The sequence below is a fragment of the Barbatula barbatula genome (assembly GCF_947034865.1).
Source record: "Barbatula barbatula genome assembly, chromosome: 12".
In the NCBI taxonomy this organism is placed as follows: domain Eukaryota; kingdom Metazoa; phylum Chordata; class Actinopteri; order Cypriniformes; family Nemacheilidae; genus Barbatula; species Barbatula barbatula.
In genome coordinates, this window is record NC_136775.1 from 15,681,755 (window position 1) to 15,707,022 (window position 25,268).

Below are 25,268 nucleotides of genomic sequence, written 5' to 3' on the forward strand. Positions count from 1 at the left end.
TGTCTCTCTCTCTCTCTCTCTATCTCTCTCTCTGTCTCTCTCTCTCTGTCTCTCTCTCTCTCTCTCTCTCTCTCTCTCTCTCTCTCTCTCTCTCTCTCTCTCTCTCTCTCTCTCTCTCTCTCTCTCTCTCTCTCTCTCTCTCGCTCTCTCTCTCGCTCTCTCGCTCTCTCCTTCTCATCCTCTATCCGAGGCAAAACAGCGCAGCCTCACATGGACCCAAGACTTTACCGTCGCATCAAGACTCTTTAAATAGTTCGGTTCGGAAACGCAAAGCAGAGGTTTTGTTCAGAGCTGTTAACGGGATTTATTTAAGGTAAATCAGTTATTTAAGAAGAGCGCAGTTGGGCTTGTAGGAGTACAGACGAGCGTTATCCACGGTTTGTTTGCTAAAGACTTCTTAAGAGGAATAATGAGGAACATTTGGATACTCCTGACATTCACGGCTGTTTTCTTCTTTTCCAGCGACAGGGTGAGTTGGATCAGAGATGTTTTTATGCGAATCTACTTTTCTTGATGGTGTAAAAAACCGAAATGTGAAATCTAGTTGGGATGCGCTGTGCTCCACTGCTGTCTTTGCAGTATACTTATTTTTGTTGTCAGTATTGGTAAATCAAGGGTCATGTCATTGAAGTAGTATGAAAGATTCTGACACCGCAGTACTGTGTATGGGATGCACGCGAGAATGCTTAGGTCTTCAAACATGTACAATCTCAAAAACTTTGTTAGCCTACCTAGTCAGCATTTTAGGCATTTCTAAAGCTATGCATTTGGACAAACATGTTGTTGGCATTGTTTAGTAGCCTAACAGCTTACATTGGGTCAAAGCTGTGACACACATCTAACTATTTATATTGTACAGAATGTCTTCTTGAATAAATGTGAAGTTTCATGTCAGAATGTATTTTTTTTGTTGAGTGTACATTCATACGTCCACTCGAGACTACAAATCAGACTACAACCAGCTGAAGAAACGTGATCTCCTGAGAGATCCTGATGGTTTCTCAACCAGTACACAGTAAAAATCCAGATGAGTTGAATCAGACTTCATTCTGACATTGAAAACCACTGCGGTGTCACAAATAAAATGCAGTATAACACTCGAGTCTCGGAGCTCTGAGCTGTTAAAGACAACTATGGGAGTTTAGGTTTCCACAAATAAACTCAATTCTCCTTATCAGGGAGATTATTTCGGTCTGACGGACTCTATTCTGTGTGTGAACTAGACTGCAGCACATTGATTCCCAATTGCAACACTGCCTTAAAAGTGCTGTCAAGCTATTTACAGGTGGCTTCAGGAAACGGATGAGAACGTGTTATTTACCTTCGCTTTAAACTGCGCTGAAGACCATCACACATCAGGCCATCGGTACGATTTTACAGGAAGACGTTTGGACGTTATTAAAGACTTTTTTTATTGATTTAAAAGCGAGTAAAGCATCTACTCGGGCGTTTTCAGGACAAACTGGAATATGCTCTCTCTCTTTAACCTTGGCCAAGGTTTGACAAATACTTCAGTTTGACCACAAGATCAAACAAGTTGCACCATATGTAGTTTTATCTGTGTTCTAATGGTTCCTGTTAAATAAATGGCCATTGGTATTTAAGTACTGACCGATATATTTTGAAACACAACATCTTTCTAGACATTATGTCTGGTCTCATCTAAACCAAAAAGTGGGTTAATAGTTCATTTCATGACTCTCGGAGGTAATTATATGCATATAAAAAAGGCAATATGTGCCTCCCCGTAGGCTTTTAATTCCTCGATTCATTTCATTCGGTCTTCGATTTCGCTTCCTCTGAAGGGAACATTCCTCTAAAATAGGAATAGCTCGATCCAAATCCATAAATTGTCTTGTCTGACTTGGAAAAGAGCCAATTGTTGTGTTCTTATTACCAGATTACTTTCCGACAAGCACTGGCGTAAAACTGTACTTTTAGGGACCCGAGTGTGTACCTATAGCTCTAAGCGTTTAAAATGACCTCATCGTAACACAACGTAAACAGTGCCGATTGTCTAGACAACATGTTATGACAGATATATGACTGTGTTGGCGTCTCATTCATACACGTAAAATGCACACCCACTTTGAACACCTGCGTGCCTTTCCAGTAAGCCCGGTATCCAAACAGTGTTCGTGTGCTGACTACATTAACAATCCCTGACAGAGGAAGTCATGAAACAGCAATATTGTCAAGTTGTTGTGCTTGTGGAAAACTTCAGCACACATATTATGTAGCTCTGATGTCACCGTCTGATTCCCTCTTTAGCCCAACAAATGGAAAACATTTTCAAAGAAAGATTTTTCTTCATTTTCTTAAAGCAGACGGCTGTGGGATTTCAGATTGTGAGGGAAGGAGAAGGCAGAAACCTTATATGTCCTCTCTCTCTCTCTGTCCATCTTTCCGTCTGGGTGTCCAGACCGTTTGTTGCATTCACTGCGAGTCTGCTGCCACCCTGCTTTCTTGGCTTTCCTAGAGGTGAATCCTGCAATGGTCAGTAATGACAGTAAACAGAATACACAGGCGAGGGAGGGCCGAGCGAGATGGTAATATAGACAGGGAGAGAGAAATGGCGAAAAAAACATGTGAATAGCTCATAGCAGTAAACCCACACAGTGTGAACTGCTAAAGAACTCTTAATAAACCTAAGAAGAGCGCATCTGTTTAGAGCTAACACCAGCACCCTTAAGTCTAACATTAAAGCCTGTTTTAATTATAGTCACTTTATTGGACTTTACATCTTAATCATGGTGAGAATATAATTTGTATGAAAATATGTAAAAAGGTTGATGGTTGATAATAACTTTTTGCAAAATGATTCCCCCACAATGTTGTGATATGGTAATGCACGAGGCAGGGGAGCTCAAGAATGTACCAACAATCCCATCTGAGAACTGTTTATCTTTACCCAAGACCAATTTTAGCAACCGAGAAGAGCAGTGTGTCTGCCTGTGGCATGTGGTATTCTCATCTGTTGTGGGGGTGCTTCCGAAAACACATCTGTATTTACTATCTACGTACAGACTTTGCAAAACAGAGCGTTAACGCTGGGCAAATTTGCTCAGTGAATGTGTCTGTCGCCGTTGGTTTTATAAACAGCTCTTATTCGGGAACGCCGTCAATCAGTGTCGTGTAGGTGGGTTCAGTTTGCCAGCTATTAAAGGTGCCGTATTATTCTCTGAGGGCCATACAATTCCATTCTCCAAAATAATGCTTTGTACATGAAGCGATAGAACGTCAATAGATCAGGATGAAGGGGGACGTTTTTTGTGTCTGTGATTGTTACAGCTCATCTAAAACAGGGAGGAGACTGTCATCCCCAAAGTGATTCATGGTTCCATAGGTGCGTATTTCCATGACATGCCAGCGTGTTGACATAACAGAACCTGCATACCGCAGACAGATAAGCCCGCCGTCTGCACCGCTCCGGAGGAATGCCCGGACGCGAGAGTCCACGGCCCTCCGTGAAGCCCTTAGATGGATGTGCTTCATTTGTCCAGAATGCAGAAACACCAATGCCAGATGTTTTATGTACAAGATGCAGATGTTCCTGTGCTCTCTCGGTGGGAGTAGCTTGTGTTGCTGAATACTAGCGGCGATGGTCGTAAACAGAGGAAGTGTGAGAACAGCTGGGTTATACTGTTCATTTAGTTATTAGCCCAAGAATCCAACTGTTTTATTGGGCTTAATCTTCAAATTTAATCCATATTTACGTACAATGATGTCATGGAGATTTAAAAAGGCCTAACGCATCTTAATAGATGGACAAGAGTTGTTATTGTTTAATACAAAGAGAAGGTCCAGGGGCTGTTATCAGATTCAGAAGGGCAAAGTCAAAAATTGCATCAACTGTTAAGAACATTTCCTCATGTTGTCATGTGTTTCAAGCTATTTGGAAATCTTTCATATGCCCAGGGTTTATAAAAAATCGCTTTTGTATAAATAGCTTGCAGAATGGTTAACGGTTAACCACTTTGCAAATTCTTTCATATCAATGTTAAGCGACACATTTCACAAAAAAGTATATAATGTGTGAAATATGTAGGCAGAGACCTGATTGGCTCATAAGTAGGTGTTTCCAAACCAGAAGGAAACCTGACCTGAATACGTGTTTGCCATAACAGTGCTTACATACTGTATCTATTAGGCTACTGGTTAACAACATTATACAATAACCCACAAAGAAGTCATTTTAAAAATGTTAAGCTGAAAGTATATACAGTACTCCTCACTATAAAAACATGACATTTTCACATTATACAAACATTAAGAGACCATTTCAAAAGTTTGACGTGCAACCCTAGTAAAATTCTCTTTTTTGATTCAGTCTGTGAACTACTAGCAATACATCTATCATCCTATTCCAAATAAATATATATTTAAAAGGGAAAACAGTTCCAAATAACACAAAAGATGCAGAGTATTTTTTCAGACCTCAAATACTGAGAAGAAAACAAGATCATTTTTACTTTCAAGCAATAAAACAGTAATATTTGAACATGTACTTTGCAAAAGTAGAACTTTTTTAATGTGAAAACCTTGATTTTTATCACAGTTTTCATGTGTCTTGTCATGCTGTCAGTCTTTCACATTGCTGTTGGATGACTTTGTCACTACTGAGGTTTTATTTTATTGAAATCCAACACACACTGGACTGGCCACAACATATCTAGAAATGCTGTTTAAATGAAAATTTGAAAATGGTCTCTTCATTATTTTCGATGTTGAATGTTAATAAATGCCAAATAAGTTTTTAAGAATGTTGTTTATTTTAAGGAGTAACATTCGATACACTGTAAGAACATATGGCAGTTTTTACTACATGTTAACTTCATCTAAAAGATCCAATGAAAATCTTGAAATGTGGTTTATCTCGGATGCATTTTCACTGAAACAGCAAGTACTGAGTGGCTCCTCCCCCTTTTAATATATCCAATAGCTGTACCTCACAGCCTGGAATCTGATGAACAGCTGAAGGGCAGAATGATGTCATAAAAATCAGTGATCTGTGTTTGTGGAAAAGAGAAACTGTACGTTTAGAATTCTTATATCTTTAAAATACTAATGTTGTCAATGTTCTGGCTCACACTAGTGTATGGTTTTCTTTATAATCGAACACATTCATACTTAAAGCCAAAAAACGTTCATTTGATTTCATGGGGACTTTAAAAATGTTCCTCCTTTTCTGAACATCATTCATATGAATTTAAATGTCTACATACAACAGTTCACATTTCATTAGAATGCTGCAAACCAATTCAAGGATTTGGAAAAGTGGAATTCCGTCATGTTTTGCCCCAAAAATAAAATAAAAAATACTAATATAATACTAATAATGGGTGAATTTTTAGGCAGATGGTAGCATGCAGACGAGGACCACCGCCACACACAAATACTGTGACATAGTGAGGCTTTTATGTAGCCTTTACATAATGTCAATGGTTATACTGACATATAATAGCACGATCTATGCTTTTAGTTGCACATCTCTTTCCCTTTCTACTTTCCTCCACTTTTATCTAGCAAAAAGCTTGTTTTGAATTCAAAGCGTATTTTTTGAAGCAAGCTTTCTTTGCTGGGTCAAACGTTTGACATTTTACATTCTTTGTGGTTTTTTGCTCTGAGTTTCTGAGCTCTGATCTGCTCCCTGTGTTTTAAGATTCTGACATTTCAGTAAAACGTCTTGAAAGAACTGTAATGCATTATCCCAGGGTGTACAGCTACAAGCCAAATCAAAAGAAAACACTTTACCTCCTTTTACGTAAATAACCAGCAAACCGCATTAATTGTTTCAAACAATCCTTGAAACGTAAATACCTGCAGGCGATGGAGGGTAGGCTCGGGACGGGAGTAAAGCTAATGATCTGTCTCTTAGCCGGCTTGTTTACGTTCTACAGAAAACTTTTTGTAATTTCCGGTGTTTATGAATACTCTACCACAAAGTTGTTATTTTTTGCTACAATACCATATAGAATGCAGGAAACAGTTTGGACCCTAAGATCTTTCCCCAAAAGTTGGTTTGATACTGGCATACCGAGTTTTTTTAAACACGAAAGAAGTCTACGAAAGACAGACGCCACGGAAATAAGGCCTGGTTGAATTTGAGCCTAGTTATCCATCCAGAGGGAGCTGGTTTGGCCTTCATCCAGCAGGCCAGACGGAGAAAAAGTCAGACAGTGAAACACGGCTCAGAATTAGATGCTCGATGCTCAGATTAGTCTCTTTTTCAAGGTGCTGATTAACTGCATGATGTCAAGCGGTGTCAAGCAAGAATAACATCACACAAAAAGCATATCTTCATTCACTGACTTCTTGTCATCAAACCTGTAGGACTTTCTTTCTTCTGTTGAACACAACCGGGGGAGTGTAGCCGAGTGTCTAGCTGTAAAAAGTCATTGGTAGCTGTCATGTCAATACCGTATCTCTTCCGTTTTATGATCCTTTTATCTCGTGCTTGGCATCTCAAGAATCGATGTATCAAGCCATCGGTAGACATGTGTGAATGAGCACAAGCACGGCAAGTAACTAAAAGCACCCTTTTTTAATGTTGGGCGAACTGTTCCTTTAAGAGTCATGCCTTGTCTTTTTTCTTTATGACTGTCTTCATCTCACGTTACAACAGATCTCGTAATAAATGTGATTTAAGTGCATTACATCTCATTGGCTTTCGTACTTCCACAGATTTACACATCCGTGGAGCGCTCAGGTTTCAGCGTCCGTTCGCGTGTACAGATTTACTGTACGCTAGAGCTCAGGTGTGTTTCTTGCCGTAGATCAGTGGTCTGAATAACCAGGTGTGCACTTCATAACCCACTGGGTTACTTGAGCTCCCCCAGAGGACCTTTCAGAGCAGAGGCCACATGAGCCCCAGGTGTGCACCGGCACAATGGTATATACTGTGTGAAGAAATGAGAAAACGCAAGTTGGGTGTAGGTTACAGAAAGACACTTTGTCAGATGCTTCTGGGTTTCCAAAGATCATTAAATCGTACTGTCAGGCTATGACTTTATGATACTTAATAGCGTATGTGTTATGTTTTCAGCTGAAGTGTTAGCTCAGCTTAGCGGATCAGTTACAAATCACATTAATTTACTTTTTGTTTTATTAGAAGAGAAAACTGAAAAAAGTTGAAATTGTGATGCCTTTGGGAAATGTATAAAAATGTTACGGTGATGCAGCGTGAGAAGTTGTGCCTTGACGTCATCTTAAAATATGTGACCAGGTGATGAACTCTGTAAAGAAAGACCCTCCTGTTCCCTTATATCCAAATATGTTTCCATTTGCCTGTAGGTAGGTGTGTGTTTACATCTGTTCTTCAGATGCAAGCTTTTTGGTCATCACCTCTTCCATTAGGCTTCATTATAACTCATCGTATTTGCAATATAAAGACCGCTTAAACTCACAGAGCTTGTGCCGCATCCACAAATGCTGGTTTTCTATTACTTCTAGTTTTACTTTTATCCCTCACCAGCCAAATTGGCTCCTATATTTTTAAGTTACCATTCAAAACTTTACTAGTCAAACAAAGCAGTAAACCTGTGATTTTACAGAATTGTACCGGTTTCTTTCTACGGTAAGAAACATTTTTCAGAACAAACTACAGAAAAGAGCAATTTTACAAGAAAACCACGAAAACTTTAATTTTTATGTGAAAAAAAGTTATTTTACAGAAGAAGACAGATTTACAAGAAAAACAAGTAGATTAACGCAAACGAATATTATTTTATGGTATTTTTCTGGCACCCCAGTTGTAAAAACATTTACACTTTTAAACTGGATTTTTTTACAATGTATATTTCCTAGAAAATCTGTATTTCTAATTATTAAAAAAATGCATCAAGATGAATCTTCCTGTTGCGTAGTGATGAGCGTGTTTAAGTCAGATAGACATGGACGCATGCTGCACAAGGCTGTATTTAATATGTCAAGTTGGATATTTCTTATCTGTACAGGTTAAGCATAGCCAAATTGTCTCCAGCAAAGCGAGTGAACAGATTTTATGATACATAAGTAACCTGACAAATTGCAACCCTTTCCGATTCATGTTCTGATCTATTTTTATGTGATACCTTTAATTGTATGGTTTCTACAAAAACATGACCAAACAAATCAAAGATTTAATCTGCATCTTGACCAAGGGTTTAAACCCAAATGGCAAACCTAGTCTGAAATGAAATAGTACAACATTCAGGTTGACCTCCTAAAACAACATTTTCCGAAGGTTAAGCACCTCCCCTGATCATTTAGTTAAAAAGTCATTGTTTTTATTCAGTCAAAGTCTCAGGCCCTAGTTTGTGTCCTATTTGTAAGAGTACTGTATATTGACTACAGATTATCTTCCTTTTATCTCCCCTCTCCGTGTCTTTCATCTCCTCCTTTTCATCTCTTTCACTCCAGCGAGCTCACTCTCATCCCTCTCTTTCTATTTGCTTCTCTCCTTTCCACGTCCCCTCTCGACGGCACCTGTATTTGAGAAGGCATTTTAGGAATACCAGACATGCCTGTGGTCTGAATGGACATATTCATCCAGGTTTCCACTCTCCGTCCAGTTTATTCCAGACGGTCATGGCAACCTGATGGATGTTGTGTTGTGTGGGTGTTTTTATCTTCGTGAGCACTCATATGTTGCGAGCCCGTGTGTGTTTTTGAGTGTCTGCAGCTGGTCGTGTATTATATCATGTGCGTTGAGAGCTCGGTCGGTTGGAGTTGATATCAAGCCACAGCTGTGTTCTCACAGTGTCCAATAGACCTGATCATTACGCTGGTCACAAATCACATGGTCAGACTTCTGAGTTGACAGATACAGTCTGAAGCACAAAAGCTCGACAAAACCAAGTAGCTGTAAAACCTAGTGCCTATCCTACCTAAGCATTGCAAGGAAGCGTCCGAGGTTTGGCAGTCAAGCATGCAAAACATCTCAACTTTGCTATGTAAATGCAGACGGACTTTTAATAACACAGGCCTCGCACACAGATTAACAACAGAGCATGTGTGTGTGTGGTTTATGTTCAAATGACTTCAGACCCAAGTAGGGTTGCTTTCATTTATGGCATCATGCTGTGCTTTTTGCCTATAATAACTTGTTTTTTTTCGTTAGTTATGAATATCTGTATAAAATGAGGTCTGAAGCCGTACGGTCGTAATCTTTGTCTTAATGCCGTTCATTAGCCTTTCCTCTTCCAGTTATCATACGCTCAAGCAGAGAACGATTAAAAAGCCCTTTCTCCCATTTCAAGGTGTTTTTTTGTTTCATTTGCTGTCTTTTGTAAAGTTTGTGTCTCTGAACACACGAGCAGACAGAGGAACATCTGCATCTTTCAACATCCAACTCATTAGCCAATAGTCATTACACAGCCGCCCCACTGTTTGCTGGGTTTCTCATTCTGCTCTTCTTTTTTGTTTTCTTTCGGAGCTGTAAAATGGATTCATATTCGTTTCAAAGCTCAATACAATATTGAGTGACTCAGATTTCTCTATTGAATTTCTCTTGCTTTTTTGCCCTCTCGCCATTTGAATGTTACATTCAGAATAGCTTAAAAAATAAATAAATAGGCTAGAAAACGTGAGATGATATGGATGACAGTATCAACACGTCACAGTTCTTGTGTGTGCAGCATTAAAAGGGATAGTTCACCCAAAAACTAAAATTCTGTGATCACTTATTCAACCTCGTGATGTTCAAAACCTTTCGAAATGTCTCGGTGGATGCGTGTCCATACATTGGAACTCAATAAGGCCCAATGTTGTTTGGTTGTCAGCATTCTTCAAAATATCTTCTTTTGTGTTCTGCAGAAGACAGAAAGTCATACATTTGTGGAATATTATGAGGGTAAATAAATGATTATTTGAAATTTCATTTCTGGGTGAACTGTGCCTTTAAAGGAGCAATGTGGAGATCTTAGTGGCATCTAGCGGTAAGGTTGCAAATTGCAACCAACAGCTCACTCCACCCATCTCTTTCAAAGAACTACGGAAATTGACTAAGATGTCATTATTTTTTCGCCTATTTGGCAAAGGAGATAACGTATTAACAAAACGCGCTCTGTATAGTATAGTATAATGCAATGTAAGTTGCTTTTGATAAAATTGTTTGTCAAATGCATAAATGTACTTCTCTGGAACTGCACACATTTTCCTTCGCTGCAGTACAGTTTTAATGTTTCCCCAAGATCCCTGTTCCTAAATACAACATGCGCAAATTTTTGCAAATGTACTGTACAAAATGCATGACATTTTTTTATGTGGAAAGCACAGTTTGTTTTATATTTGATTGTTTGTTGCAAAATAGCCAGACTTTTAATTGTCATATAGAGTTTATTCTCACAGAGAAGAGCTCAGTTAGACAGAAAGTGTCTGTCTGAGCGAGAATCGGTTGATGGGCCATGTGTGCATTACGCATCAGACGGACAGTAAGCAGACTGTGAGTGGCCCATGAACACTGAAAGCAACACGTTAGCGTCTCTGCCGCTGCTATTTTTGAAGCTGACCCTTTTAAAATTTCATGCAAAATTAAGTGTGAGACCCAGGGTTACCCGGGTTTAAAAGAAGCCAGAGATTTAAAAAGACATTAAACTGGCGTTAAAGGAATAGTTCAAGCAACAATGAAAATTTTCAGGAAGATATTTGGACGAATGCTTGCAACCAGACTGTTTTTGGACCGCATGCACAACCCTAGGCGGCAAAATTACAGTGGTAGTCAATAGTGCCCCAGAACTGTCCTACATTCGTCAAATGATCTTCTTTTGTGTTCAACAGAACAAAGACATTTACAAAGCAATATTTCCTACTATGGCAGTCAATGATGGCCAAGAACTGCTTAGTTATAAGCATTCTTCCAAATATCTTTCTCCGTGTTCATCAGAACAAAGAAATATACAGATTTGGAACAACTCGAAGGTGAGTAAAAAATGACAGAATATTCCATTTTGAAAACTATCCCTATAAATGTACAGTTGAATGGAGTGGCTTTTACTGACTCCATTACAATGTGTTACATACATAAAGGTAATAATGTCTTTTAGTTAAAATGATACAATTTAAAGAAGACTCTTGACGTCAAACTATATGCACAGAACCTATGGTTAGTTCACTCTGTTGAGCAGAGCAGACGTGTTTTCCAGCGGGAGAGATGGTGGCATTATGGCATCATTGTGTAATAGGTGTGAATCTGAACTCGGAAAGACACGCAGTGTTTTCCTCCAGCTGAAGAGGAGTGGCAGACGATGTGAAATTACACAGGCAGGCCTCAGGGGCATGAAAAGGAATTTCAAAGGAAACACAGCAGTCTGCTTCATATTCAGATTACATTAAAGGAAGCGAAAGCAGTCTGGAATGTGTAAAGGGGCCGTTCGGAGTGTCATAATCATATTAGCTTGCCTGTGTGAACCTCGCCTTCACTCAGCTGCTACAAATAACCTGCTTTGTCTCCTGCATCTTGAATTGAGTCGCTAAACTGGCGGTTTCCGGACTTCCTTTCATTTCTGTTTGGCTCTAGTCCTTTTCCCAAACTTGATTCTATAACCGCTGCTCTTTAGATGATTTATTCACTGATTGCATGAACTTTACCTATAATTATGACCATCGCTGTGGGCTTGGCTTGCTGTCCTCGAAGGGCGCTCAAACCCCAGGCTCGTCACCGGCTCCAAGCTTAATTTGATAGTTCACCAAAAAATTGAAAATGATGACATGGTTCATTAGGGCTGCTTGATTATGATCTGTGTCATTTATTATTTTGGCCAATATTGAGATCCCGATTATTTAACACGATTACTTATTAACCTTTAAAACAACATATAAAATAAAAAAAACTTGGCTTTTAAACATTAACTGAAAAGTAAGCTGAACCGCTGTAAAGAAAAGGGTGCGCTCTGGATTTATACTACAAGAAAAGAGAGGATCCTTGCAAAATGGAATGCGGCACAATAATCGTTTACCTCGATTATTTTGTTTTTGTAATCGATGAAGGCCAAAATTGACGATTACGATACATTTCACATCGATTGATCATCTTGTCACCTCATGTCATTTCAAACCTGTCACTCGTTTGCAGAACACAAAGGAAGAAATTTCGAATAATGTTATTAACTGCAGTAAGTCAATGAAAATGATTCATGTTGTCACAACACAAATGGACTCAGTTGTCAAAGAGAAGCCTATTTATGTCACTATAACACATTGGAATTGTGTTTGAACAAGAAACCCATACAAATGTGTTATATTAAACTATATTGATTACGTACTGTAAAACAAACAACCTAAAAATAATTTTTTGAGTGTACAATATACAGTGAATTGCCGAAGTGCTGTTCGGTTACCACCTTTAAAAAATATATATATTTTCTGTTCTGCCGGAGAAAGAAAGGTTTTGCACGATGACATTTTACTTTTTTCTGTGAACCATCACTTTAACCCCCCGTTGGAAGGATACGAGCAAAGTAGGAGGCGATGGGGAGGAGGAGGGATGCCGGGGCGGCACTGGGACTGCCGCTTATATTCGCTCTAAACCGCTAGATGATGCTAAGATCTCCACATTGCTCCTTTAAAGGCACATTTCACCCAGAAATGAAATTTCAAATAATCATTTATTTACCCTCATAATATTCTCAACCTTTTGACTCCGAGGCCCTACAATGTATTAAACAATGTTCAAAGGCCCCCCTTCCGCTCACAAAAACTCAAAATTTCTATCCAATAAAATATCTCAGAGCTTGATATTACCTGGAAAAGTGTTTATTTAATATAAAAATGAACAAATAGTTAGTTAGTTGTACTATTCCTTATTAGTACTTAGATATGATATAAATTTATAATAAAATTGTCACGAAATGGCTTTGGACAGAACCCAGATGCAGGCAGACGAAGGGTTAACAAGAAAGATTTATTAAATAAAACACCCGCAATGGGGAAAACCAGCACAAAGAAAAGACTTTCAAAACAAACACTAGAAAACAAAGTCTCTAGAAAAGTGAAAATAATAAGTTAACAAACTGTAAACAGGAACCAGGTAATCCAATAATAGGGTGATAATACTGTGCACGCAAGACATCAGTGTTGGACATAGAGACAATAGATATAAGACAGTAGATAAAGACAATGCACCAACACTGAACAGAGAGAAACTGAGACCATATAAAGGGAGACACTAACGAGGAGTGATTACATGGGGAGAGTGGTGACAGCTGATGGGAATAAAACCCTAATTAAAGTGAAACACCAAAACAGACGATGGGAATGAAACCCTTAAGAAATTACCAGAGATAGGAGGGTGGGGCTGAGAGACATAACAGGAAGACACGTGGCATCACGTAACAACATAAAGCCACATGTCTCCACACATAACACAACAGAAACCCGAAAGACGTAGCAATGTCATGACTCTGCCCAGGGAGCTTGAAAGCTCGAGACAGGAAGGACAGAGTCCTAACATTACCCCCGCCCCCAGAAACGCCCCATGGCGTCTCAAGGGAGAAACCTCAGCGGGCCAAAACACAAAAGCACAAAGACAAACACCACAAGCACAACACAGAACAAACTAAAGGGAACATAAGGGAGGCTATGAAGGGGTTCGGGTGGGTCAACAAAAACAACAAACATGGGAGGGGGGGTGGGGGAATGGGAGGCCAAACCTTGGGGACACCAGAAAAGGGTGGGACAGGTTGAGGAGACTTGAAACAACCGGACGAGACCGGCGGGGATTTGAAACAACCGGACGAGACCGGCGGGGACTTGAAACAACCGGACGAGACCGGCGGGGACTTGAAACAACCGGACGAGACCGGCGGGGACTTGAAACAACCGGACGAGACCGGCGGGGACTTGAAACAACCGGACGAGACCGGCGAGGACTTGAAACAACCGGACGAGACCGGCGGGGACTTGAAACAACCGGACGAGACCGGCGGGGACTTGAAACAACCGGACGAGACCGGCGGGGACTTGAAAAGGCTAGGGAGAGGTGTGTGTCCAAGGGGGAAAAAAGTTTGAGGTGATGCCGGCCGGAGAACTGGCTGAGGCACCGGCTGGAAGTCCGCCTGCGGAAGGACAGGTCTGGATGCCTGCGGATGGGCAGGTCTGGACGCCTGCGGAAGGGCAGGTCCTGATGCCTGCGGAAGGGCAGGTCCTGATGCCTGCGGAAGGGCAGGTCCTGATGCCTGCGGAAGGGCAGGTCCGGCCGCCTGCTGAAGGGCAGGTCCGGCCGCCTGCGGAAGGGCAGGTCCGGACGCCTGCGGAAGGGCAGGTCCGGACGCCTGCGGAAGGGCAGGTCCGGACGCCTGCGGAAGGGCAGGTCCGGACGCCTGCGGAAAGGCAGGTCCTGACGCCTGCGGAAAGGCAGGTCCTGACGCCTGCTGAGAGGCAGGTCCTGACGCCTGCTGAGAGGCAGGTCCTGACGCCTGCTGAGAGGCAGGTCCTGACGCCTGCTGAGAGGCAGGTCCTGACGCCTGCTGAGAGGCAGGTCCTGACGCCTGCTGAGAGGCAGGTCCTGACGCCTGCTGAGAGGCAGGTCCTGACGCCTGCTGAGAGGCAGGTGCTGACGCCTGCGGAGAGGCAGGTCTGGAAACCTGCGGAGAGGCAGGTCTGGAAACCTGCGGAGAGGCAGGTCTGGACGCCTGCTGGATCGCTGGCTGTGAACCCAGCTGGAGAACCGGCAGGAGCGCCGGCTGGGCTGGGTTACGTGCCCCCCTCCGTTGCCTCTTCCTCTTCTGCCGAGCCAATCTCCTGGTAGTCGGCTGGAGGAAGGAGGTGAAGGACGGGGCTGGCTCCGCGTTGGAGGCCTCCGAAGAGGACCCCCAGGACTCTCTCCTTCCACGCTTGCCCTGAAGACTGGTAGGTGGTGAAGAGGTTGCAGGGTCCGAGGCTGATGGTGCGGTGGTGGTCACCACCCCAAGCTCCAGGGTGTGATCCTCGGGGATGGGACCCAACGGAGAAGACAACCTCGGACAGACGGAGACACTGGGCTCCGGTCGGCTCATGGCGAACTGGAGAACACCCTCGAAGCCAAGCGGTCTCAGCCTCCTCATCTCCGCAGGCGATAGGGGGACCCTCAGTCCGCTGTTGAACGCCGCCGTCACCTCTTCCTCCCCGAAGAGCTCCTCCACTGCGGCTTCCAGGAACCTGTCCAGGTACTCGTCCCGGTCCAAGTTCCCCTGGCGAATGCTGGAGAGCGGACCAGGCTGGCGAGGCCTTGCAGGGAAAATCGCCGCCTGCTGGGTTCTTATGGGTTGGTGCATTCTGTCACGAAATGGCTTTGGACAGAACCCAGATGCAGGCAGACGAAGGGTTAACAAGAAAGATTTATTAAATAAAACACCCGCAATGGGGAAAACCAGCACAAAGAAAAGACTTTCAAAACAAACACTAGAAAACAAAGTCTCTAGAAAAGTGAAAATAATAAGTTAACAAACTGTAAACAGGAACCAGGTAATCCAATAATAGGGTGATAATACTGTGCACGCAAGACATCAGTGTTGGACATAGAGACAATAGATATAAGACAGTAGATAAAGACAATGCACCAACACTGAACAGAGAGAAACTGAGACCATATAAAGGGAGACACTAACGAGGAGTGATTACATGGGGAGAGTGGTGACAGCTGATGGGAATAAAACCCTAATTAAAGTGAAACACCAAAACAGACGATGGGAATGAAACCCTTAAGAAATTACCAGAGATAGGAGGGTGGGGCTGAGAGACATAACAGGAAGACACGTGGCATCACGTAACAACATAAAGCCACATGTCTCCACACATAACACAACAGAAACCCGAAAGACGTAGCAATGTCATGACTCTGCCCAGGGAGCTTGAAAGCTCGAGACAGGAAGGACAGAGTCCTAACAAAAATATCCATCATTACAGTCCTCCAATTAACTCCAGGGGTTTGAAGGGATAGTCCACTCAAAAAGGGCAATGAAAGAAGATTTACATTTACGCATTTGGCAGACGCTTTTATCCAAAGCGACTTACATTGCATTATCCTATACATTTATACATAGGTATCTGCAATCCCTGGGATCGAACCCACAACCTTACCACTGAGCTACAGAAAAGATATCTCTGAATTGAAGATATTTTGATGACAATGGCTCCATTGACTTATATTGTATGGACACAAAACCACTGAGAAACTTTTTCAAAATACTTGATGTAAAAGAAAACACGATAATGCGATGATGTATTTTGTGCTCGTGCTGTGCTTCCGTCCCGCTGCCGGCCTCCAGCAGCTCGTCTTTTTCCGGAAATAATCGTACAGCTGTATCTCTCTTTTATAAATGTGATCGAACTAAATAATCTTCGAAGATACGACGCATACAACACTACTGTATAGGTACTCAAGATTAATATGAGATTGTGTGGAAACTGTGTGTTACCCGATATTTAAAACACCACATTATATAGTAAATGTGTTAAAGGTCTAGTCATTAATATCTAGTGGCAAGGTTGCGAATTGCAACCAACCGCTCCCTTTCGAAACACTACGACGGCTGGGGACCTGTTTATAAAAACATAACGCGTCACTGTGTAAGCTCTGTATACACCTCTGAAGACAAGCCTATGTATATTATATTGCATTTCCATCAATGGATCATTTCCAAAACTACACACTGGACCTTTAAATCGTTTAATAATGTCATATTACCATCTAAAATGTAACTACGTTTAACTGGCATCTAGACAAAGACTGCCATGCACGCGAGAACTACTTTTCTGCCCAGATACCGGATAGCAGATATCCACAGTTATTATTAAGTCAGACGTTGTTGATGAAAATGTACCTGCAATCTTAGCAGTCATGAGGAAGCAGGTTTCCACATGGTGTTTAGACAAGACAGACAGTGCCACCTGGACATATGCCACTAGCATTTAGCGTTATAACTATCCTTCCCTGCACGAAGGAGATTTAAAATCATATTAATAAGTAGAGATTTTCTGGCATGGCTGTGTTTAAATATTTTTGCCTTGTTATTTCCTGTCTGGTCAGCAGTAAATGTTTTCCTTTTGTGTTCTTCAGACATCCGCTTGCCAGATCCAGCGTATGTGTTAGTTCTTCAGCTCCCCACTTTAAACTTTGTTACTTGGCAGCTGTGTGCAGCCGACTGGACACCGTGTGTGACCTATGAGTTGGTGACGGTGTGCTGAGAGAGAGAGAGAGAGAGAGAGAGGGAGGGAGAGACGCGGAGTGCTGGGTCGCTTGGCAAGGCTGTTTGAGGGAGAAGAGTGAGCTGGTTGTAAGTTTTAGAGTTTCCTGTCCAGCGGTATCATTGGCAGAGGCTGAAAGAGAGGGACTTAGAGCTTTACACAATACAGCGCTTGTGCTACAGCCCGGGAACTCTGGAATGTGGCTCTCACCTTCATATGGCTGACAGGAGTTTGTTTTGGAATGAGAGATTTGATCCAACACACTTTTCCCTCGCTGTCTCTCTCTCCCTTTTCTCTTTAATGGCTGTCATCATGGTAAAAAAATAAAGTGACTTCAGCGTGAAATCTGAGATTCGATTCGTCCACCTGCTGTAGTTTCCTTGTGACTCTTCTGAGCATTTCCATTCAATGAAACCGTAGGCATTTCTAGGGAGCTTCCGAAATCATAATAGCCATTCATTAAAGCCAGTTTTATGAAACGCATGGGTGTGAAGATCTCAGGGTGCCTCGGGAACCAAAATCCGTGCACAGAAAAGCAGATTAGGTAACGATGACACACAAATTCTCGAAATCTTCATTTACCTTAACATGCTTTGACATTTGGCTTTTCTCTATAGTTCATTTTACAGCAAGCAATACAATGAATCTAATAGAAACTTGAATGGACTTGCAAATAAGGACACAAAAGAGACCTTTAGTTATGAACGTTCAGTAAGCAACCACGCAGAACACTATTACAACCACATAGCGGTGACCCTAGCAACCACATAGCAGTGACCCTAGCAATGACCACAACACTTTGTGACAAACAAAGCAAATTTGAGAAAATATAAAAAATGAGGGCTGCACGATATGCTCATTTGCTTGCACACATCTTAGTATTCAGTATGTGATAAAGTTTGTAAAATAAATCAAATGATATTAAAATCGACCCGTTTCTCTACTATTTGCATCGACCTCAAACTTTATCTTTAACTTTTTGAAATATGGAAATCATTAAGTTATTGCCAACCATTGCAATAGTAGTAATAGTAATACTACTTATACTACCTAGTAATAGTTTATTCTTTAAGTGGATGCAAAAAAGGATGTTTCTTTTCTATTTCCCGATGTCATTGAAGTTGACTTGTTGTATGTTTTAAGGGATTTCCGAATGGCGTCTTGCTGTGTATTTCTCACGATGATCAGAGATGGCCTCACGATGACCTTTGCTGTTGTGAGAAGGCCATGAAGACTGTGTGGATTCAAACAGATGTCACTATATGTTTGAGGTGTCCCGGGCAGGACCTATGGCTGATCACAAGCTTTGCCTCTTCTATGGCTTTATTTAGTCTCCCATTGGCTTTTCAAGCCCCGTTTAATCTCTCCTCCTCAGTGGCTCTGAAAACAGCACCCGCTGCTATTGTATAGTCTTTGAAGCCACCGCCTTCTCAACCTCTCTCTCTCTCTCTCTCTCTCTCTCTCTCTCTCTCTCTCTCTCTCTGATCTCCTGGGTGTTTTTTATCCTGCACGAGTGACTGACCGCCATAAAATGAACCTTATCACCTGAGTTTCATTATTTATCAGCCGAGCAAACAGAAGGGATTCGGATAACACACAATATCCATTCCCATCTCTGCTCTTTAATCAAACACACACACAGTGTATTGGTGCTTTCATGCGATATTTGATTTGTTCGGCCTCTGAATTATAAGAAACGTGTACAATCGCGCAATTGTGCAGGAAGCATGGCCTGATGTTATTGCCCCTGCCGTTTGTCGGCTGCGCTTTGTGATTATCAGAAGGGTTAACATGGACCGAAAAGATCAGAGACGGCTGAGCCTGTGCGTGCGTGAACGGAGCAATCTGTGAGGTTATTGTAGGATGTGAGAATCGACACGCCAAGAACAGAAAGGGTCACAGGTTTTTGGAAATTGCCGTACAGCTCCATCGGCCCCTCTGTCCTGACAACAATGATAGCCCCCCGCATTTGTGTGCTGAAGCGTGTCTGCTCCCCCGTCAACCATGAAGCATTGCTTCGGAGCGATAAACCTTTTGTTAGCCGTGCCGTGTGCGGAGGAATGGCAGATGCTCACTTTTCGATTTTTAGCACCATTTTAGTGGGTCAGAGAGCTTTAAGAGAGTTTGCTCCTGAGGGAAGAAATGTAACATTACTTTTCTTTGAGGTAGTTTCCAGGGAAACGGAGATGGGAGGAACCTTGGGAAGGCGTTTTGGTTCTTAAGGTCTTCAGCGTAAAACACAGTCATCCAGGATTTGTGTTGTTTTGAAATGGAAAATTTGGTTTTCTGTGATATGCAAATGTACAAGTAGGAAAGATGTTGGGGTGGGGAAAACAATATCGTATTGATATTCTCATGGCAAGAAGAAATACGTTTTGTTAATACTGTGTTGTGTCTGGACTCGGAAATCGATACTATTTCATATCACTAGCTCCCTGCTCCCTACATTTCTGTTAAGTTAAAATGTCAGGATTTCTTCCATAAATAAGATAACACCTAAATCTATTTTTTCTGGAAATACATGTGTGTTTGGTGTTGTCTGTGAAAGTGTCCTGTATTAGGCTTATTAAACTATTTGTTTATTTCATGTGTGTACTAGGTGCTGGTCTCAGGTCAGTCCCCAGCTGATGATCTGTATCTGGATGGTCAGCAGTCCGGTGACTACCCTTTAGATGATGATGACTTCACCTCTGGTTCAGGATCTGGTAAGGATGGTCAATGTCACCGATTTCAAAACAGCCCCGTATTTTAAATTAGTAATATTACTTGTTGTTAATATTATTTATATTGTTTCTGCTGATTTTTGTACATTTAATACAAAAATATTCATATTAAATGGCACATACGGAAACTCTACACACTTGTCATTTTTCGTAGCAATCAGACTCAAATGTTCATTTTCCATATAATGTATGATAACATAGAATAAAGTTAAAAGTTTTTGGTGACACTTTAAAATAAGTTGGTATTTTAGTTTAATGCATTAAGTACTTAGTTCATCAATCGTAGTTCATGTTTATTTGAGCATTTACAAAACCTTATCAACCTAATCCTACAGGAAATAGTAACTATTTCACAAGGTGGTTAATTCGTATAAATTTGTACAATGTGAATTAAATAACAAAAACTTACAATTATTCGAAAAAACACACTAAAGCCCTCCCCCAGGCCCACCCCTAAACCTAACCATCTCTGGTGCGAAAGCATATCGTACTACAATGTATGAATGAGATTGTACATATATGTGATATTTTTGTGAAATTGTGTTAACTGTAAACATCGGTTATTGCACCATAAACACCAAGATCTATAAAAGATCAATAGAGATTCATAAATTTGATATTGTACACGTTGGCCTATGCATAAAAAGTTACATATTATAGAGATTTGAGGATGACATTAAGCAATATCTCTGTGTTAAAAACACCCTAGCAACCACATAACATTGACCTGGCAACCACATAGAACAGTACGTTTTGCATCTGCAGGCTTCTCTAACATTTTCATTAATCTAGTCTAGTTCACCTTATGGTGAAAATAATCATTTCAAATGCCACAACATGAACACTGCAGTATATTAGCCTGGCATCTGCTGTTTGACATGCCATTCACAAAAAGGGCAAGAAAAATCCTGAAATAAAGTATTTAAAGAGTGCTTGTTAGGTTGTGCCTGATGTGATGTGAAGGCTGAGCCATGTGGTGGTAATGGAAAAGCTTCTAGGTGGTTGCTACACAATGCCACCCATCCTGTGAGTGGACAGATGTTTCACCTGCGGTCGTACGCGGTCAGCCAAGACCACGCGGTCACCCAGCAGATGTCTGCTGCATAAAGGCGCCCTTCATTATTAATCACTCATTTCTCAGCCTCTTACTGCACTACCTCTGTGTCTTGTACCTGGCACAATTACAGCCCAAAATGGAGAGAACCGCTGCAATATTCATACATTTTATGTAATTCATCCGTCTCTCCTGGAAACGCTTTTAGAGAGCAGAGCAAGAATCAGCTTTCTCATTTTGTATCATCGCATTCATACAGAATTGAAAGTCCGAGAGAAAGAGAGAGAGAAGCTGAAATACACAAAAGTAAAGCTCAGACCATCAGGATCTTATTTTAGTCTCATAAGACTGTAAAGATGCGGCACATTTAGAACTATATTGCATGAATATATAGCAGTCCAATCTCACTTCTTGATCTCTCACTGGTGTCTTAGGTTTCAGTGATACAGACGATGATGAGGATACTTCCGCAGTAAATGTGCAGTACCCAGAATTCAATGCAGGTTCCACACAGGAGCCTTTCTACACCAGCAGCCCCAGTCTGGAATCCTCGACGTCCAGAGACGTGGAAAGAATCGACATCGAGACGTTCATTGACACGGACCTGGAAACAGAGGTGCGATTGCTCGACCGTTTCAGCTGGATTGCAACTGATTCTGACACTATCAAAGCATTAAACTGACACCCACTGCAACCTTAACCTGCACAGTCTGCAAAACTTTGACAGCTTGTAATTTTCCCGATATTGCACCTGTTTGACTCATCCACTAATATGCTGTCTCCTACAGTTTTACTGAATATCGCAGTTATGTTAGATCCTTCCATCTTGTTATCGGATCTCATCACTTTTTCTGACACTTTCTACAAGTGCAATGTTTTTTTTCTCTGTCAGCAATTTGAATGTCTCTCTCTCTCTCTCTCTCTCTCTCTCTCTCTCAGATTTCCGAATATCAGACAGAAAAGCCCCAGGTCACTGTTGAAGCCACTAGCTCACCGAGTGCTGTACAAGATGCTGACCAACTGCATGAGGTTCGCACAGAAAATCTCTTCCAGAGGACAGAAGTGCTGGCAGGTACGATGAAAATGTAGCAGAAAACATTTCTTGTGTGTTAGCGTCATTTTTTTGTAGCATTTAAACAGATATATACACTCTAAAAACAGTTGAACACATCTACGTGTTATTTCTTGGGACAACACAGTTTGTGTAACTTTTAACACAACTGTTAAAAATCAATAGAATGTGTGTTGAAAGTACACGTGTTAAATAAATAACACAAAACAATGTGTTCAAATGAACACATCCATTTTAAGAGTGTAGATAATATAGTACAAATTTTAATAATACACATGTGTTTATACTGTATGTTTAATGAAATTATTGACATCATTCTACTTTTACACGCACGCAATATACACAGTGGGGTCCAAAACTGAAAATCTGAAAACTTAAAACTAATTAAAAATCCAATTATAACTTTCATCTGCACTGCCCTTATGTAAATTGGTAAATGATTTCTTTGGTTCTGCGAAAGATCTTCAAATAACATGAGCAATGCATATTCCAGTTCATTATTTAGCGTAGTAAATTCAAACAACGTTCCTGTTCCCAACAAAATCTGTCAGTCGGTTACCACAGTTGACTTATGGGTTATACAATGCAACCCAGTTTATAAAAGCATCACACATTGTGCAACACACATTACAATAATGCACTTATGTGTACGAAAAAAAGGCAAAAGTTTCACGATGGTTTACAAAAGGCAACTCTTATCAAAATATAAAGACAGTGCAACTTCTGTTCTAATGGATAAATTGTGACACATTACCATAACTTGTTTTTTTTCTCGATGTAAACAACCTCTTTCTAGTTTTGGATATGCTTGTTGTGAAAAGAAATGCTTGTTATTTGTCTGACGTCTTTGTGTCGTTCTTCCATTCCATGTACAGCTGTTATAGCCGGCGGAGTGATTGGCTTCCTGTTTGCCATCTTCCTCATCCTCCTCCTGGTGTACCGTATGAGAAAGAAGGATGAGGGTAGCTATGACCTCGGAGACCGCAAGCCGCCCATCTCAGCCTATCAGAAGGCTCCGAGTAAAGAGTTCTATGCCTGAATGACCAATCAGTAACTTCCTTATGACAACCATCTCCTCTCCAAGAATAACCTGAGTCGGTTGCACCTTGAAGAGATGTTTTTACGGGGAGCCTGTACTTATTTCAAACATGTAACAAAAAGTAATTTTGCTTCACAAAGCCAACCAAGGCTTGTATTTTCTGTTTTGGGATCAAAAATGGCAAACATTTTTTTCTATGATTTTCGTTTGTTACAATACAAATGTCTGAAAGTCATTTCTTCGCAGGTTATAGTCATTGACTGCTTTGTAACAGTAGACGTATGTTATGTTGAAGAACAAGACAATTCAGAGATGGACATTAAGGGTTATAAATGTGCTCTATCTGATACCTTTAATTTTTCACTGAATACATTTCAGTAACTTATGATCTCAATGTTGACTTTATTAATAATTAAGTTTTCATCTCAGCGCGGATGGAAAATCTTTCTTTGTTTTTGTAAACACGTGCTTTCTTCTGTGTGCCATAATCTTTGGTTCTTTTCTGTCAACATGAATGTTTGAATTTTGTCTGGCCAATAATCAAAGCATTCCAAAAAAAATAACACAGCCTTTATGTTTTGACATGTTTTGTCATTTCATGTATTTTATTTTTCTATTGTAATGGGTACAGTGTTGAAGTCCCTGAAAGTTCAAATTCTACCGTACCCCATAGTTAGAGAAAAGCATCTTTCCTTGAGTGTTTTTAGATGAAGTATTGTACAAGTTTGGTAGGTTGCACAGAATGTTCATGAGTTAAAGTGAAAGATGGCAGTATTACTGATTTATATGCCCACCCATGTTTCCAATCGACACATTTCAAAGCTCACTGTTGACCGAATCACTTAATGAAGGCCCTTTTTCTTTCACAATACTATCCTTTGCGTGGAAGCGGATTTTAAAAGGAACTCTCTCATGTTCTGCTGAATGTCTCTGATCTTCCAAAGACTCAAAGAGTGTTTGTAACATTGATGGTGAATAATAGCGTGGACCACACGTGCTCATTTTTACTCTCTCCTTACCATGTGCATTTCCTTTCAAGACCTGACCATTTAGTCGATGACGTCTCTGTATATGTTAATATACGATAATTTATAGAATATAATTATTTATATACTACATATTATATGTAATATGTTAGTTAAAATCTATGAAAATGTATATTCACAAATGTTTTAGAAACCCTTGAAGTGCCTACTGTTCTGAAACAGATCTACAGGGATTTGAGGACATTTGTGCATCAGGTCGATGTTAAAAGTTGGAACTGGAGAAATGTGATAATGTCACAACATTACAGAAACAGTATTGTATTTCAAAACACTACTGAATAAACATTTTCTCATGGTATTTTAATTATGGTTCTTCTTGCACTTCAACCTGAACACAAATCCCTTTCTATGACTCTGTGTATGCATGCGTGCATGATAAGTCACCACGCGCATGCATGCCAATTGTCTCTCGACTCTCTCTCCAGACCTGCAAACACAAGCTATAGTGGAAATGTAACACCTCTGAAGAAGATTGCTCTGGGATTTGTTCTTAGATGTTAGAGCTGTGACAGGAAAGTGTACTGAACGCACAAGATGCCACACAAACTGTTTCTGGATCTCACACGTAGTTGTCACAACACCAGTGTACAATACAGACAGTCTAACTCGTTGATGTATGCATGAATATACTGTATATACAATACACATAGATGCATTTTCCATTCCAGAAAGGGCACCTTCGTTATGAAGCATTTAGTCAGATATTTCTAAAAATGCTAACGTTAATACAAAAATAATACAGTTGTATGCTGTTTAAAATCCAGTGAGAACAGTAATATTCAGGCTGCTAGTTTTTGTAAAGTAAAATGACGTGTTTTTTTACACCCATCCTGCAAATTTGCAGTCTCTTTCTGTTATTTGACCATATTTCCAAAAGATGTGAACATACAGATGTCAACAGTTTTTACATTGTATCCTCTTCAAATACGTATTTTTTATTTACTTTTTAATCGTCTTTATATATTCAGCTATGAGCTAATGTTATTTGTAAATACACACTTATAATGGCTGACAAAGCTTTGATGTTATTTTTTAAGAAATTTGTTAATAACATTTGTTATGAAATGCATAGATGTAACAATCCACACTATACTAGACACATAATTCAATTCAATTTCTATAGAGCTTTTCACAATGTGCATTGTTCCAAAGCAGCTTTACAGGGGAAAATAAGAAAAAGACGAAAAGCACA

General features: G+C 40.6%; 1 protein-coding gene across 1 annotated transcript; it reads left to right on the forward strand.

The window, feature by feature from the left end:
• The first annotated feature begins 187 nt into the window (after nucleotides 1-187).
• Nucleotides 188-24,378, forward strand: LOC306902043 (syndecan-2-A-like). Its single transcript, XM_079470325.1, has 5 exons — nucleotides 188-469; nucleotides 19,742-19,847; nucleotides 21,354-21,535; nucleotides 21,859-21,991; nucleotides 22,867-24,378. The coding sequence occupies exons 1-5, from the start codon at nucleotides 410-412 to the stop codon at nucleotides 23,028-23,030; spliced, it is 645 nt and encodes a 214-aa protein (XP_079326451.1). The 5' UTR covers nucleotides 188-409; the 3' UTR covers nucleotides 23,031-24,378.
• The last annotated feature ends 890 nt before the right edge of the window (nucleotides 24,379-25,268 follow it).